Source organism: Leucoraja erinacea, chromosome 27 (assembly GCF_028641065.1).
Source record: "Leucoraja erinacea ecotype New England chromosome 27, Leri_hhj_1, whole genome shotgun sequence".
Taxonomy (NCBI): Eukaryota; Metazoa; Chordata; class Chondrichthyes; order Rajiformes; family Rajidae; genus Leucoraja; species Leucoraja erinaceus.
The window spans coordinates 5,905,611-5,921,811 of record NC_073403.1 but is presented as its reverse complement, the minus strand read 5'-3'; the positions used below and the strand labels follow the sequence as shown (position 1 = coordinate 5,921,811).

At 44.7% G+C, this 16,201-nt stretch overlaps 1 protein-coding gene across 1 annotated transcript in view; it reads right to left on the bottom strand.

Moving 5' to 3' along the window:
- Positions 1-3,010: 3,010 nt before the first annotated feature.
- Positions 3,011-16,201, bottom strand: part of LOC129710138 (chromobox protein homolog 1-like) — a 19,733-nt gene continuing 6,542 nt past the window's right edge. Inside the window, exons 2-5 of the mRNA XM_055656887.1 lie at positions 7,939-8,116; positions 6,926-7,100; positions 5,997-6,091; positions 3,011-5,242 (exon numbers count right to left, since the gene is read on the bottom strand). Of these exons, the coding sequence (XP_055512862.1) occupies positions 5,098-5,242; positions 5,997-6,091; positions 6,926-7,100; positions 7,939-8,116 (593 nt within the window). The 3' untranslated portion in view covers positions 3,011-5,097. The remainder of the gene's footprint in view (positions 5,243-5,996; positions 6,092-6,925; positions 7,101-7,938; positions 8,117-16,201) is intronic.

Sequence of the window (16,201 nt, the reverse complement as noted above, 5' to 3'; positions counted from 1 at the left end):
TTAATTAATTAAACTAATTAGAAAATGAAATCGGGAAAGTAAGCGCCATCTAGTGGCCAATGCCCATATTACACCATGGGCAGCCTATTTCCGTGTTGCAGTCCATTTAAACTATATGTATAACTTGTAAATATGAATGTAATATTATATAATTAAATTATAGAAAAATAATATGAATATAATTGTGAGTGTGTTTTTTTTAATGACACTGGAGCAGAGGCTGCAGAATAGCTAGAGAAAGGAACATCTCATAGTACCTAGGTCTGCATGGACTTCAATTCATAAAATGTCATCCTCTACTTAATGTCAGTGAGACTTACACTGTAATTTACTACCATTGATAAGAGTTCAAGTTCAAGTGGAGGGTCAGGCAGAGGCTACAGAAAATAAAATCTCATAGTCATTAAGTCTGCATGAATTCATAAAATTCCAACCTCTTAATGTTAATGAGAATAACAATAGGTTACTACCATAGAAAAATTAGTTCAAGTTCACATACATCAATTCATTTCTACAGAAACATCAACCATTTCTGACCATTTCTCACTCCAATGGAAGCCTATAAAGTGTGATCAATATCCCTCCGTTTTTCTCCCGTGGTCAGGGCCTGGAAATTGGCTGCTGTGGACGGCACTATGTACAGCCTCCACCCCCCCCCCCCTCCCGCCCGCGGAGATGATCCAAACACACCCCGCAGCTCCACGTTCGCGAATCGGCTGCCTCTTAATTGAGACCGCGGCTTCACTATATTAAGTACCTAGGCGCGGTTGGAGCACTTTTTCCCGGTAAGTTATCGCAGGCAGCTCCGAGATTAGATGTTAAAGACTTATTAGACTACAACAAGCTGGCATTAGTGAAAATGTTTAATTTACGTTGTTATGGATACATAGTTTAGGCCCTCCATGAATGAATGAATAGAGTGAGTGAGTGAATGATTGAGTGAATAAATGAGTGAGTGAATGTACAGCTTCCTAAATCTCATTTTTTCACATTATAAAAGGGTGCAATTAAATTAATTAAAGTCCATACAGATAGATTTTCATAAATTCAGACTTTAGATCTCACCTTTTAGTTCCACTTGATTCGCAAAGTTTGACTGCAGCACCTCAGCAGCGACTTTGCTTTCAAGACTTTCTTCCTCTTCTATCCACTTAGCAGCACATTCTTCAGCCTTCTTAATGCTTTTCTCACTAAATTCAATTACCCTGCTGCAAGTTTCCACGACACGTATTCCACAGAACTAGAAAGAACCTTCATCGGAATCTCCAGTAAAACAGGCATCAGTGAAGTCCTCTCAGGCATGTTGTGTGCTCCCTGTCTAGCTAGTCTGAAACAACTGGCATACAACTCAATGTTAAGCGTGCTTTGATTGGACTAAAAATACCCAATTTTTTTCATTTTTTTCTCTAATTTAATAAAAATGTGCAAGTCTTGTTCATGACGAGTTTCAGGGGTGATTTATATTATATTTTTACACAATATGTGAACATTTCATGTAGTTCTGTGACTTGGGTCACAAAACACTGGAATAAAGCTCCTCGGCCCACAGCCTACAGAGTATGGAGCGGGGTTAGAGTGGGCGGCCATGAACTTCAACTTCAAACTTAGAACTGCTTTGGCTGCACTGGGGCCTGTGGGCTTTGTTTTGCGCTAATATTTATGTATTGAACTTTTTTATTGTTTATTCATTAAATAATCTATTGAGTGGTGTTTACAAACCTGCTGTGCTGCTGCAAGTAAGGATTTCATTGTCCTGTTTTGGTACATATGACACTACAGTAAAACACTGAGCTCCATGACCACTAGAGGGACATGTGCTACTGTGGACACGGAAGGTGCAGACACAAGGAACTGCAGATGCGAGTACACAAAAAGGCAGAGTGCTGGAGTAACTCAATGGGGCACACAGTATCTGTGGAGAACATGGAGAGGCAACGTTTTAAGTTGCGATTCTTGAGTCTGTTGGCGTTTAAAAATTGTCAGTGGAATACAGAGTTCTTGATTCCTCAACCTTGAACACAATCTCTGTACATTCACCCATTCTGTGATTTTATAAAAGCACCCCCTCAGCCTCCTGTGCTCCAAGGAATAAATTACTGCCACCCTATAATAAGATTAAATGCCATTGAATAATTTTACAACCATTTTGATTGTAACCTCAGCTCCACATTTCTATCATGGCAACCGGTCATCCTCCCACATAGCAGAGAAATATCTATCTCCGCAGTTAAAATATTCAGCTTTTTGTTTACAACAGGAATCATCTGCCTCCGAGACAAACATTCATTGAACATGGGACACAGAGTGCTGGAGTAAATCAGCAGGTCAGGTAGCTTCTCTGGAGAACATGGATATGTGACATTTTGGGTCGGGACCCTTAATCGACCATAAATGGATGGTCTATGGCATTTGACTCCCAGAGCCCACCACATCCCAGTTCAGACCCTCAGCATCTCAGACTAAGGATGATGCGTCCTGTGACCGGGAAATTGCAAACCAGGCTTTGGTCGCAAAGTTAAGGGTGAGAAATATTCTCACAGATGCTGCCTGACCCGCTGAGGTTTTTTTTCTGCATCTAATTAACAGCCAGCAGGAGGGGGCCTTGCCTGCATTTTAAACTCTTGTTGTAGCTCAGAATCAGCCTTGGCTCCTTTGCCCAGGTTCCTTCTCTGTTCACCCCATCTCCCCACATGAAGAGGTAATGAAGTAAAGACTGCAGGTCTGAAGTAACAGGAAATGCTGGACATTGGAGACCAGCTACAAGCAGAGATCGGACAAACCTGGATTGTTTTATCTCAATCACTGGAGGACGAGGGGAAACCTGGCAGAGGTATATATCAATTATGAGGGGGCAGGGTAGACAGTCAGAACCTTTTTTACCCAGGGTGGAAATGTCAAAGGCTAGATGGTCACCATAAAGTGAGAGGCGCAACGCTTAAAGAAGATGTTTTAAAATAAGGGGTGAACACGCCCATACACAGTGTGAATCATTTGCAAAGAGTAGAACACATTCAAAGCTGTTTTTTGGGTTTTATTACACAATAATATTTGCTCGCCTGTTTAGTGACACACAGGGTGTAGGAGCAGTATTACAATACTCAATAGGGATTCTACAAAAACAGATCCTTTAAAACCAGCTAAAATCAGATCTCCCCTCTAAAAGACTACACTCGATGATTAAATGCGAGTCAGGCAGAAGAGCTGCAATGTATGAAAACTAGGAAAGTGATACTAATACTGTAGTTTCCATGCTCTGTGTTTCTCTTCCACAAATACCTCAGACACAAACATATCCCCACCCTCCCTCCCCATCCTGTTTAAAAATTACTATTGAACACAATTAGTCGTACTCCAATAACACATGAACTGCCAAATCAATACCAGGTGTGCGAGAACAATGGATGGCTGAGACAGCTAGCTGAAGGAATCTCCTCCATGGCCCCCGCCTACAGTACGTGGATTATGTCAGATGCTGCCCCCACTCCTCCCGTGAAAAAGTCCAAATACAAACAACTACTCCCGCCCCCCCCCCCCCCCCCCACCCCCTTGCGTGGCTTCCGTTCAGAGCAGACTATGGCAACCCTGCAGAGAGCAGAGGGGCACTCCCTTTAGCTTGACCTGTGACTGTTACTGGCTTGGCTGAGCGGTAGTGGGCAAGGCAGGTTTCCCCAGCTTCCACGGGGGACAGAATGCTCTCTCATCATTGTCTACTGACACTGGTCTCAGCTGCCCCAGGGAGGGAGACACACACACACCAATAAACCCACGCTGTGTTTGTTGCCTATACCCCTCCCTGGGAGGCTGGACATTGAACTAAAGAGGGCGAGGAGGTGGTTTTGTCAATCGTTGATGATGCAACGGTTTCGTGGGATGGAATGAGAAGCTGCTGTCGTTGAGGGCAGCAGCCAGCATTGTGCGTGTGTCTGTGTGCGTGTGTGTATATATCCAGCTCTGTACCTGTTCTGGTGTCGCTTCCCGCTGCCCGCTCTGTGCCACGTTTGGTGCCCAGCCTCGGCATTTCCCAGCTCACTGTTGGAGATGCAGTTCCGCGGCATCACTTACATTCACAACCCGCCCCTAACCTAACCATAACGAGTAGAGAATACCAGAGAGGCAGAGATCAACACGTGGGACTGGGGGCCCAGAGGTAAAACTCCAATTGAGACAAATACCTTAAAACACTGACTCACTCACCTTGCCCGTTCACACAGTCGCAGAGCGATGTCTCTCCGCTGTCTGCACCAAGCCTCAGCACCACTCACAGGCCCAGGCACCGACAAGCAGAAGCCCATTGACTGTGGAGAATGAGTGAAGCAAGTCGCAGAGAGCACAGTGTGGCTGTGGTGCCGACTGGTGGGTCCAGTAACAGATGAAGGCCATTAGCAGCCTGGGATTGTAACTGTACAGAATGAAGCTCTAACCCACTGTCTATGCTTCTGCCTCCTCATTACCAAGCAAACAGCGCGGGCCCAACAGAAGCAAACTTTCACCACAATGGAAACATCACTGCAGGATGGAGTGTCGGGGGTGGGGGGGGGAAGGCAGTGTCGGTCACCAAGCCTCCCACAGGCTGGTTGGAACAGCAATCGGTCCTGTGGTCAGGCATTCATCAACTCACAGTGGAGAGTACACAACATGTGAGTCTACCCTGAGCTGCTCTTCAGGTCCAAGAAGGTGCAAAGGGAGAGGAGGGCTGGAGGTGCAATCTGAGCTAAACCCAACAAAAACACTGCACTAAAAGAGGCTGTGAATTAAATCAGCACCTGCAGACTCCTTTTGCCTTCACGGGCACAAACCCGATGCTATAAGCCAAGGCAACTAATCTACAACTCATTGGCTTCTACAATTAGTTATTACCCCCAAAAACCTGGAGAAAAATAAAACAGTGAAATTAAAAATAAGTCATGCTGGATTTGAAACACAACCTGCCCGGCCCCTGGCAGTCAGAGGCAATAAACCAGGTCCGAGAGGAGTTGAGAGAAGTATCACCCGGAGAACTATACATCTGTACAACTGAAAACCACGTCTGCAAATGTCGGGATTATTTTCTCGTCGTGTAAAGTAGTAAATGGGAGGTGTGTGAGCCCCTCTGCTCCGTTACTTCTCCTCCTTCTTCTCCTCCTCCCCCTCGGTGGGATAGGAGTGCCACGTTAGACGCTCCTCGTAGAAGGAGATGACCACCTGCGGGCACTTCACATTCGCCTCCTTTGCCGGCACCAAGTCGGCCTCGTCTGAGTTTTTCCTGCACGGGAGAAGCAAAGGCCGCCGTTAGCAATCCCCTCTTCAACCACGACCTCAAAGAACTGCAGCCGATGGCAACTGGAGCAAAACACAAAGCGAAGGAGGAACTCTGGGTTGTCAGGCAGTGTCATATGGAGGGAATGGGCAGGTGATCTTTCGGATCGGAGCCCTTCTACAGACCTTGGGTGTTGGAATGAGCTGCTGCATGGAGGAGGTAGCTGAGCAGGAACTATCACAACCTTTAAGAAACATTTGGACAGGTACATGGATAGGACATTTAGAGGGATGTGGGCCAAATGCGGGCAGGTGGTAGACAGGGGATGTTGGCCGGTGTGGGCAAGTTGTGTTGAGGGCCCTGTTTTCTCGCTGTGTGTATCTAGTCAGGAATCCAGTGTTTTATTGTCATACGTCCCAAAGAGAACACATCAGGCAGATGGGATCAGTTTAACTTGGCATCATGATGGGCACAGACATTGTGGGCTGAAGGGCCAGTTCCTTTGCTGTTCTATGTTTCATCATCGATGGCCACCCAGGTGCGGGATGGGGAGGGCGACAAGGATAACTCAAGAGCTGGAGGAGGAGTGAATGGTGAAGAGCCTTGGCGCTGGTCTGATATCCCTCAGTCACCATGAGGTTGCTCATTTGTTCAGCATAATCCGCCCCCCAGCCCGCACCACACAGCAAGCTCACTCAATCACTTCATCGCAGCTGGGTTACAGGTACCACAGAGATCGACTGTAATGCTGCAAACTCACCACTTCATGAGGAACATCAGCTCCCCGCTTGAATCTGTCGCCCCGATGATACGTTCTGGTTCCAGCTCTCGGGCAAACCCTCTTGGCTTCTCCTGCTGCAAGAGAAACAGACGAGAAGGCAATGGGCAGGGGGACACGGTGAGCAAGGGCAATCTGACCACCTCCCCAAGAATGGAATCCAGGCAAGCCAATACAGGGAAGATAGACACAAAATGCTGCAATAACTCAGCGGGACACGCAGAATCTCTGGAGAGAGGGTATGGGTGACGTTTCGGATTGAGAACCTTCTCCAGTCTGAAGAAGGGTCTCGACCAGAAACGTCAACCATTCCTTCTCACCAGAGATGCTGCCTGTTCCGCTGAGTTACTCCAGCATTTTGTGTCTATCTTCGGTGTAAACCAGCATCTGCAGTTCTTTCCTACAAAAGCCAATACAGGGGACAGGGTCCCTCCATACTGGCTGCATAGAGCAGAGAATGTCCAACTTGGAGCCTTGTCTGCAGCTCTGGTCACCAGACTGTAGGAAAGCTCCCTCGACTTCATCTACACCATCTAAGAATAAGGGGTCAGCCATTTAGGAATGAGATGAGCAAAAACCTTTTCACCCAGACAGTTGTGAATCTGTGGAATTCTCTGCAACAGAAGGCAGTGGAGGCCAATTCACTGGATGTATTCAAGAGAGAGTTAGATATCGCTCTTAGGGCTAACGGAATCAAGGGATATGGGGAGAAAGCAGGAACAGGGTACTGATTTTGGATGATCAGCCATGATCATATTGAATGGCGATGCTGGCTCAAAGGGCTGAATGGTCTTCTCCTGCACCTATTTTCTATGTTTCTGTTCCCCCACCTGCCCCTCTCTCAAGAAAGCTTCCTCTGGGACTGACCACAGGTTGTGTTGGTCACCCGCTGTGGCAGCACCTTCACTGACCTCCTCCCTCTTCTTCTTGTTTTTATTTTCCTCTGTTTCCGTATCAGACTCTGCTTTCCGCTTTGGTCCCTCTGTTTTATCCACGCCATCGTTTGCTATTTTCTGGGACTGCAGGAATTCTGCGATGAGGTCGGGGCAGTCCAGGTTTTCCTCCGGCTCCCACGTGTTGTCATCACTGCAAAAATAATTCCAGTCACTGAATACCAACACTTGGACCTGAATCATTTAGTTCATCAACAGCAACCGCTGAGCTGTGAGTTAGTGGAACAGCTTCCAGTCCAATACCACATGTTGTTGATCCATCCACAGAATAAATGAGCACTCATAACCCAGTGACTTAGCAATTCAATGCAGTGCATAGATAGATGTACAGGGCTAAAGATCCAAGAGGAAGAGAAGCATCTCACAATAACCTCTGGTTTGTGCTTATTCGAACAAGCCATCAGACTCTTGAACACTCCCCAACACAACACTAACCACTACCATTTCTGGAGAAAAAGGATGGGTGACGTTTCAGGCCGGGACACTTCCTCACACTAAAACGGGTCCCGGCCTGAAATGGCAATTATCCTTTTTGTTCAGAAATGCTACCTGACCTGTTGAGTTACTCCAGCACTTTGTGTGCATCTTTGGCGTAAACCAGCATCTTGCAGCTCCTTGTTTCTACTCATTCCTGACCCAGTTTCCACTTGACCAATAACTCTGAATGGAAATTCGTTACACTCGCCGCTTCCTGCTACTGGAAAGATCACTCAGCATTGAAATAAAGAGCCAAAGCCAGGCTGGCGTTTGTGAATGTGTAGGCAGGAACGGCAGATGCTGGTTTAAACCGAAGACAGACACAAAAAGCTGGAGTAACTCGTAGCAGGCAGCATCTCGGGATTGAAGGGATGGGTGACATTTCGGATCTGAAGAAACGACCCAAAACATCACCCATTCCTGTCCAGAGATGCTGCCTGTCCCGCTGAGTTACTCCAGCTTTTTGTGCCTATCTGCTGTTTGTGAATACTCACTCCGAGAATCCTTTCCATTTGAGCAGGTACTCCACCTTGCCCTTCACTATGCGCCTGTCCAGCACTTTCTCCACCACGTACTCCTCCTCCTCCTCCTCCTCCAGAACCTCCTCAGCTTTCTTCTTGTTCGGCTTTTTCCCCACGGTGTCCAGTCTTAAATTGAGAAGCGAGGCGGAGGCTTAGAAAGAAAAGTTTAATTGCAGTTAGAATTTGGAAATGATCAGAACATTAATCCACAGCTTCTTTGAATTTTCTGAAACCATTTTACTGATACATGGACTCTTATTGGACATCCAGTATCTAGACGTTCATCATTTGATGGCCAGCATGGAGAGTTGGGTCGAAGGGCCTGTTTCTGTGCTGAATTACTATCATTCAAGCTACTAATTTCAATCTGCTTCACATGCAAAATAGATTACTTTCAATTTGCAGGATATTGACCTGATCAATTAATGTTAATATATTTTTTTGTAATCTCATTAGCTATACTTCTTCCGATCCTTTGCAGTTTTGTGAGACGCTTTGTTTTGCCACCAAAATTATTCATAAATAGTAGACAGCTGAGGCTCCAACTAGTTACATTTTGCGGAAGATATTAGACCAAATTGCTGGAGTAACTCCAGACAACATTTCTGGAGAAAAGGAATAGGTGAGTTTCGAGTTGCAACCCTTTTTCAGTTGACCCGAAAAGTCACCTACTACTTTTCTCCAGAGATGCTGCCTGACCTGCTGAGTTACTCCAGCTTTTTGTGTTTATCTTCGGTTTAAACCATCATCTGCAGTTCCTTCATATACAGTTACATATTGCCGATAGGAGAACAACCCCTTTATACATACACCAACTCCTGTTGCTCTAATTAAACTAACAAATTACTTTCAGTTCCATAAGACTTAAGTTGGTGGTTGATATATATTTTTTTAATAAGGGTCTTTTCTCCGAGCCTCATGCACCAGATAAACAACATTCATAAACAGACCCCGATCCACTACTTTGCTAATTTTATTCCTTCCCCCTCTTCCCCCCCCCCCCCCCCCCAAGAGGTGAGCAAAAACTTCAAGCCCACAGTGGCGCATTAGTAGAGTTGCTGCCTCACAGCACCAGAGACCTGGGTTCCATCCTGACTATGGGTGCTGGCTGTACGAAGTTTGTACGTTCTCCCCGTGACCTGCTTGGGTTTTCGACAGGTGCTTCAGTTTCCTCCCACACCACAAAGACCTACAGTTTTGTCGGTTAATTGTCTTTGGTAAAATTATAAATTTTGCCTAGTGTATAGGATAATGTAAGTGTACGGGGATCGCTGGGTCAGAAGGCTGTTTCCGCGCTGTATCTCTAAACTAAACAACACAAAGCAAAGAGACTGCATATACACAAAAATGCTGGAGAAACTCAGCGGGTGCAGCAGCATCTGTGGAGCGAAGGAAATGGGCAACGTTTCGGGCCGAAACCCTTCTCCAGACCCTGAAGATGGGTTTCGGCCCGAAATGTTGCCTATCTCCTTCGCTCCACAGATGCTGCTGCACCCGCTGAGTTTCTCCAGCATTTTTGTGTACGTTCGATTTTCCAGCATCTGCAGTTCCTTCTTAAACATAGAGACTGCAGATGCTGTAGTCTAGAACAAAGACTCCTGCTCTAGAGCTCAGTGGGCCAGGCAGCATCTGTGGAGACAAAAAGCACAAGTCACCATTTCAGGTCAAGACCCTGCACTACGACAGACGGGTCACAACCTGAAACGCCGACCCACATCTTTAGCCTCGACAGATGGTAATTGACCTGCTGAGCTCTTCCAGATTTATCTGTCTAAAACCATGCTGGGGTTTTCCAAACATTGTCTAAAACAACGTGATTTAATGCATTATACTTCTAGAATATAGCAGCAAAATGCTACATTGCAAGGCACAAAGTATTGGAATAACTGAGTGGGTCAGGCAGCATCTCTGGAGAAGGTGACCTCTCGGGTCGGGACCCTTCTTCAGAATTCACATATCCGTGAGATACAATCATCATTACAAAGAAGGTCTGCTTGCATTCACCTAGCTCAGGACTCCCGAAAAATAAAGGAGCTGCAGTAAAGGTGACAGATACAGAGGAGTTCCAACTGAAAAAAATCATTAAAAGTCAAAGAATCAGAGCACAGAAAAAAGCCCTCCCGTCCAACTCACACATGCTAACCAAGATGCCCCATCAACGCGGGTCCCACCTGCCTACGTTTGGCCCATATCCCTCTAAACCTTGCCATTCATTTATTCGTCCAAATGCCTTTTAGATGTTGTTATAGTACCCGCCTCACTACCTCCTCTGGCAGCTTGTTCCATATACCCACCATCCTCTGTGTAAAATGTATTGATGCTATTAACATCAGGGTGACCAGGAGAATTTGTAGGCAATTATCACTAATGCACAAATCAAGACAGAATCCAAGAACAAGTTTATCTATTTTTAAAACTAGACCAGATGTGGCAGGACATTAGACAAAGCCCATGAGGTAAAATTAATTTAAATCCCCACCCAGCGACACCACTGGATATTAAAAGGAATCGTGATTTCAAACCAAAATCAAACAGTGAAAACAAGCATCTAAAATAACCATTAGAGTGACGCAGAAAGCGTGCATTCCTAGTTCATTACAGAGTCAGAGATTTTAATATTACCTCTCATTAAAAAGCTGTCACTCTCTCCCCATTTAAACTAGCAACAAATCTCATTTAGAAAAAGACGCAAAGTGCTGGAGTAACTCAGCGGGTCAGATTGCATCTCTGGAGAACATCGATAGTTGACGTTTCTGGTCAACTCAGCATCCTTCCCGAAGAGTCCCGACTCTGTATGAAGAAGGGGACCGACTTGATATATCACCGATGCATGTTCTCCAGAGATGCTGCCTGTCCTGCTGAGTTACAAAAAGACACAAAGTGCTGGAGTAAACCAGAATCTTTTGTTGCTTGTTTCTACAACAAATGTAATTAAATGTTTTGTAAAACCTTTCCCCCAGACTAGCTGAGGTAGAAATGAACATCCATGCACTGGTGATCAAAGGTCTGATTACCAAATCGTATGGCTAAACCCTGCCTGGGAAAATCGGTATGCGTAGGAGGCAACTGCAGATGCTGGTTTAAACCAAAGATAGATACACAAAGCTGGAGTAACTCAGCGGGTCAGGCAGCATCTTTGGAGAAAAATACGTCACATTTCAGGAAGGGTCTCGACCCAAAACGTCACCTATTCCTTTTCTCCAGAGATGGTGCTTAACCCGCTGAGTTACTCCAGCTTTTTGTGTCTATCTAAGAAAATCAGATAGTCCTGAGAGAGATGAATGTTCAAATAGAATGGAAAAAGTCATGACTTACTGGAGCAGTTTGAAGTTGCAGCAGCCATGGAGATGTATAGAGATGTGCACTGTCATGGCTACTGCCACATTAACTTACAACAGGAGTTTACAGCCCACAGCCAGGCATAGGTGGCAAAAGCGTGTATATTTTATGGCTATAAATGCAAATACTCAATTTTACAGGCTGTTTAAATCACATTAGCGATTACTCGCAGCACATTTAAAGTGCCATAAAAACTGCTTGAATGTGCAAATTGCAGCACTTTGATATGCAAGCTCAGTGTGAGAGTTCAGGTCTTGAGTTGATCTTCATTCCCCCCACTTCCATCCAAAAATCTTTGAGCTGGGCCCTGCCTCTTCAGTCCTGCTGGGATGTTAATGTGCAACTATAAAGTCAATTAGATTGCTGCTCAGAAGTTGATGACAACTCAGGACCTGACACAAACCAACTTTTTCGTTTTTAATTTAGATACAACGTACTGAGTCCGTGCCGACCAGCGATCCCCGTACATTAATACTATCCATAAGGGGCAATTTTACATTTAACCATATAACAATTACAGCACGGAAACAGGCCATCTCGGCCCTACAAGTCCATGCCGAACAACTTTTTTTCCCCTTAGTCCCACCTGCCTGCACTCATACCATAACCCTCCATTCCCTTCTCATCCATATGCCTATCCAATTTATTTTTAAATGATACCAATGAACCTGCCTCCACCACTTCCACTTGAAGCTCATTCCACACCGCTACCACTCTCCGAGTAAAGAAGTTCCCCCTCATATTCCCCCTAAACTTCTGTCCCTTAATTCTGAAGTCATGTCCTCTTGTTGGAATCTTCCCTATTCTCAAAGGGAAAAGCTTGTCCACATCAACTCTGTCTATCCCTCTCATCATTTTAAAGACCTCTATCAAGTCCCCCCTTAACCTTCTGCGCCCCAGAGAATAAAGACCTAACTTATTCAACCTATCTCTGTAACTTAGTTGTTGAAACCCAGGCAACATTCTAGTAAATCTCCTCTGTACTCTCTCTATTTTGTTGACATCCTTCCTATAATTGGGTGACCAAAATTGTACACCATACTCCAGATTTGGTCTCACCAATGCCTTGTACAATTTTAACATTACATCCCAGCTTCTATACTCAATGCTCTGATTTATAAAGGCTAGCATACCAAAAGCTTTCTTTACCACCCTATCTATATGAGATTCCACCTTCAAGGAACTATGCACGGTTATACCCAGATCCCTCTGTTCAACTGTATTCTTCAATTCCCTACCATTTACCATGTACGTCCTATTTTGATTTGTCCTGCCAAGGTGTAGCACCTCACATTTATCAGCATTAAACTCCATCTGCCATCTTTCAGCCCATTTTTCCAAATGGCCTAAATCACTCTGTAGACTTTGGAAATCCTCTTCATTATCCACAACACCCCCTATCTTGGTATCATCTGCATACTTACTAATCCAATTTACCACACCTTCATCCAGATCATTGATGTACATGACAAACAACAAAGGACCCAACACAGATCCCTGAGGCACCCCACTAGTCACCTGCCTCCAACCCGATAAACAGCCATCCACCATTACCCTCTGGCTTCTCCCATTCAGCCACTGTTGAATCCATCTTGCTATTCCTGCATTTATACCCAACAGTTGAACCTTCTTAACCAACCTTCCATGAGGAACCTTGTCAAAGGCCTTACTAAAGTCCATATAGACAACATCCACTGCTTTACCCTCGTCAATTTCCCTAGTAACCTCTTCAAAAAATTCAAGAAGATTAGTCAAACATGACCTTCCAGGCACAAATCCATGTTGACTATTCCTAATCAGACCCTGTTTATCTAGATGCTTATCTATATTATTTCTAAGTATCTTTTCCATTAATTTGCCCACCACTGAAGTCAAACTAACAGGTCTATAATTGCTAGGTTTACTCTTAGAACCCTTTTTAAACAATGAAACAACATGCGCAGTACGCCAATCCTCGGGGACTATTCCCGTTTCTAATGACATTTGAAATATTTCTGTCATAGCCCCGGCTATTTCTACACTAACTTCCCTCAATGTCCTAGGGAATATCCTGTCAGGACCTGGAGACTTATCCACTTTTATATTTTTCAAAAGTGTCAGTACTTCTTTTACTTTTAACCTCATAGTATCCATAGCTACTCTACTCGTTTCCCTTACCTCACATAATTCAATATCCTTCTCCTTGGTGAATACCGAAGAAAAAAAATTGTTCAATATCTACCCCATCTCTTTTGACTCTGCAGGTAACTGTCCACTCTGTCTCTCCAATGGACCAATTTTACCCCTCGTTATCCTTTTGCTATTAATATAGCTGTAGAAACCCTTTGGATTTACTTTCACCTTACTTGCCAAAGCAACCTCATATCTTCTTTTAGCTTTTCTAATTTCTTTCTTAAGATTCTTTTTACATCCCTTATACTCCTCAAGCACCTCATTTACTTCATGCTGCCTATAATTATTGTAGATCTCCCTCTTTTTCCGAACAAGATGTCCAATTTCCCTTGAAAACCAGGGCTCTTTCCAATTTTTACTGTTTCCTTTCAACCGAACAGGAACATAAAGATTCTGTACTCTTAAAATTTCCCCTTTAAATGTCCTCCATTTCTCTTCTACATCTTTCCCATAAAACAAAATGTCCCAGTCCACTCCTTTTAAATCATCTCGCATCTCATCAAAGTTAGCCTTTCTCCAATCAAAAATCTCAACCCTAGGTCAAGTTCTGACCCTCTCCATAATTATATTGAAACTAATGGTATTGTGATCACTGGACCCGAAGTGCTCCCCAACGCATACGTCCGCCACCTGTCCCGTCTCATTTCCTAACAGGAGGTCCAGCACTGCCCCTCCTCTAGTAGGTACCTCTATGTATTGCTGCAAAAAACTATCCTGCACACATTTTACAAACTCCAACCCATCCAACCCATTTACAGAATGTGTTTCCCAGTCTATGTGTGGAAAGTTGAAATCTCCCACAATCACTACCTTGTGCTTACTACTAATATCTGCTATCTCCTTACATATTTGCTCTTCCAATTCTCGTTCCCCGTTTGGCGGTCTATAATACACCCCTATAAGTGTTGCTACACCTTTCCCACTTCTCAATTCCACCCAAATAGCCTCCCTAGATGAGCCCTCCAATCTATCCTGCCAAAGCACTGCTGTAATATCTTCCCTGACTAGCAATGCAACACCTCCACCTCTTGCCCCTCCAATTCTATCACACCTGAAGCAACAAAATCCTGGAATATTTAGTTTCCAATCACAGCCCTCCTGCAACCACGTTTCACTGATCGCCACAACATCATACTTCCAGGTGTCTATCCAGACTCTAAGCTCATCCACCTTTCTTACAATGCTCCCAGCATTAAAATATGCACATTTCAGAAACCCCCCATCTCTTATTCTCTGTTTATTTCCTTTTTTTTCTTTCTCCTCTTGTGTCCGAGTGCTTCCCTTTTCTGCTTCCTGCCTCCCATTCTGTCTACTAGCTTTCGCTATTTGAGTCCCTCGCCCCAACCATTATAGTTTAAAGTCTCCCCAGCAGCATTTGCAAATTTCCCCGCTAGGATATTGGTCCCCCTCGGGTTCAAGTGCAACCCATCCTTTCTGTACAGGTCCCACCTTCCCCAAAAGAAGTCCCAATGATCCAGGAACTTGAATCCCTGCCCTCTGCACCAGTCTTTCAGCCACGCATTTATCCTCCACCTCGCTCCATTCCTACTCTCACTGTCGCGTGGCACAGGGAGTAATCCTGAGATTGTTACCTTTTTGGTCCTTTTTCTTAACTCTCCTCCCAACTCCCTAAATCCTCCCTTCAGGACCTCTTCCCTTTTTTTTACCTATGTCATTGGTACCTATATGTACCACGACCTCAGGCTCCTCTCCCTCTGATTTAAGGATATCTTGGATGCGTTGAGACACGTCCGAGACCTTGGCACCAGGGAGGCAGACCACCATCCTGGTCTCCCGACTGCGTCCACAGAATCGCCTATTCGACCCCCTAACAATAGAGTCCCCAATTACTATTGCCCTCTTTTTTTCCCTACCTTTTGGAGCAACAGGGCCGGTCTCTGTTGCTCCAAAAGGTAGGGAAAAGGTAGGCTCCGATTTATACCAAGCCAATTAACCTACCTGTCTTTGGAGTCCCTTTTGTCTGCAGTTTCTAGATGATCAGTGGGAGAGCAAAAAAGAGCTGGTGGAACTCCCAGGGTTAGGCAGTATCTGTGGAGGGTAGACCCATCTGTGGAGGGTAGAGGTGCTGCTGACCTGCTGAGTTACTCCAGCACTTTACCTATACATGTTCTCCAGAGATGCCGTCTGATTTGCTGAGTTACTCAAGCACTTTGTGTCTTTTTTTGTGTAAACCAGAACCAGTTCCCCGTTTTCACAATCAACGCCTGCTGGATTTTGGATGCAACAGCAATGGTATACTCTTTACTTCAACCTTAGTCACAAACCAATTTTGGGTTTCTTACTAAAATTCCACAACTCCTCAGTTTTAGTTTTGCTTGACAACAACAATTTTGGGGGGGGATTTCATTATATTTTGAGGTACAATATTTAGAGCTAAACTCCAGTTAATTTGACAGGTGCAGACTGATGTATGTAACAGTATGTCTAAGTTACATCACTGCAGGCCTCATAGGCTGTGGGCCGAGGAGCTTTATTCTGCAGTTTCGTGACCCAAGTCACCAAACTACATGAAATGTTCACATATTGTGTAAAAAAATGTATATAAATCACCCCTGAAACTCGATATGAAGAAGACTTGCACATTTTTAAAATTAAATTAAGAGAAAAACCGGAAAAATGTTGGGAATTTTTAGTCCAATCAAAGCACATTTAACATTGAGTTGTCTGCCAGTTGGCCAATCACGCGCTTTGTTTCAGGCTAGCA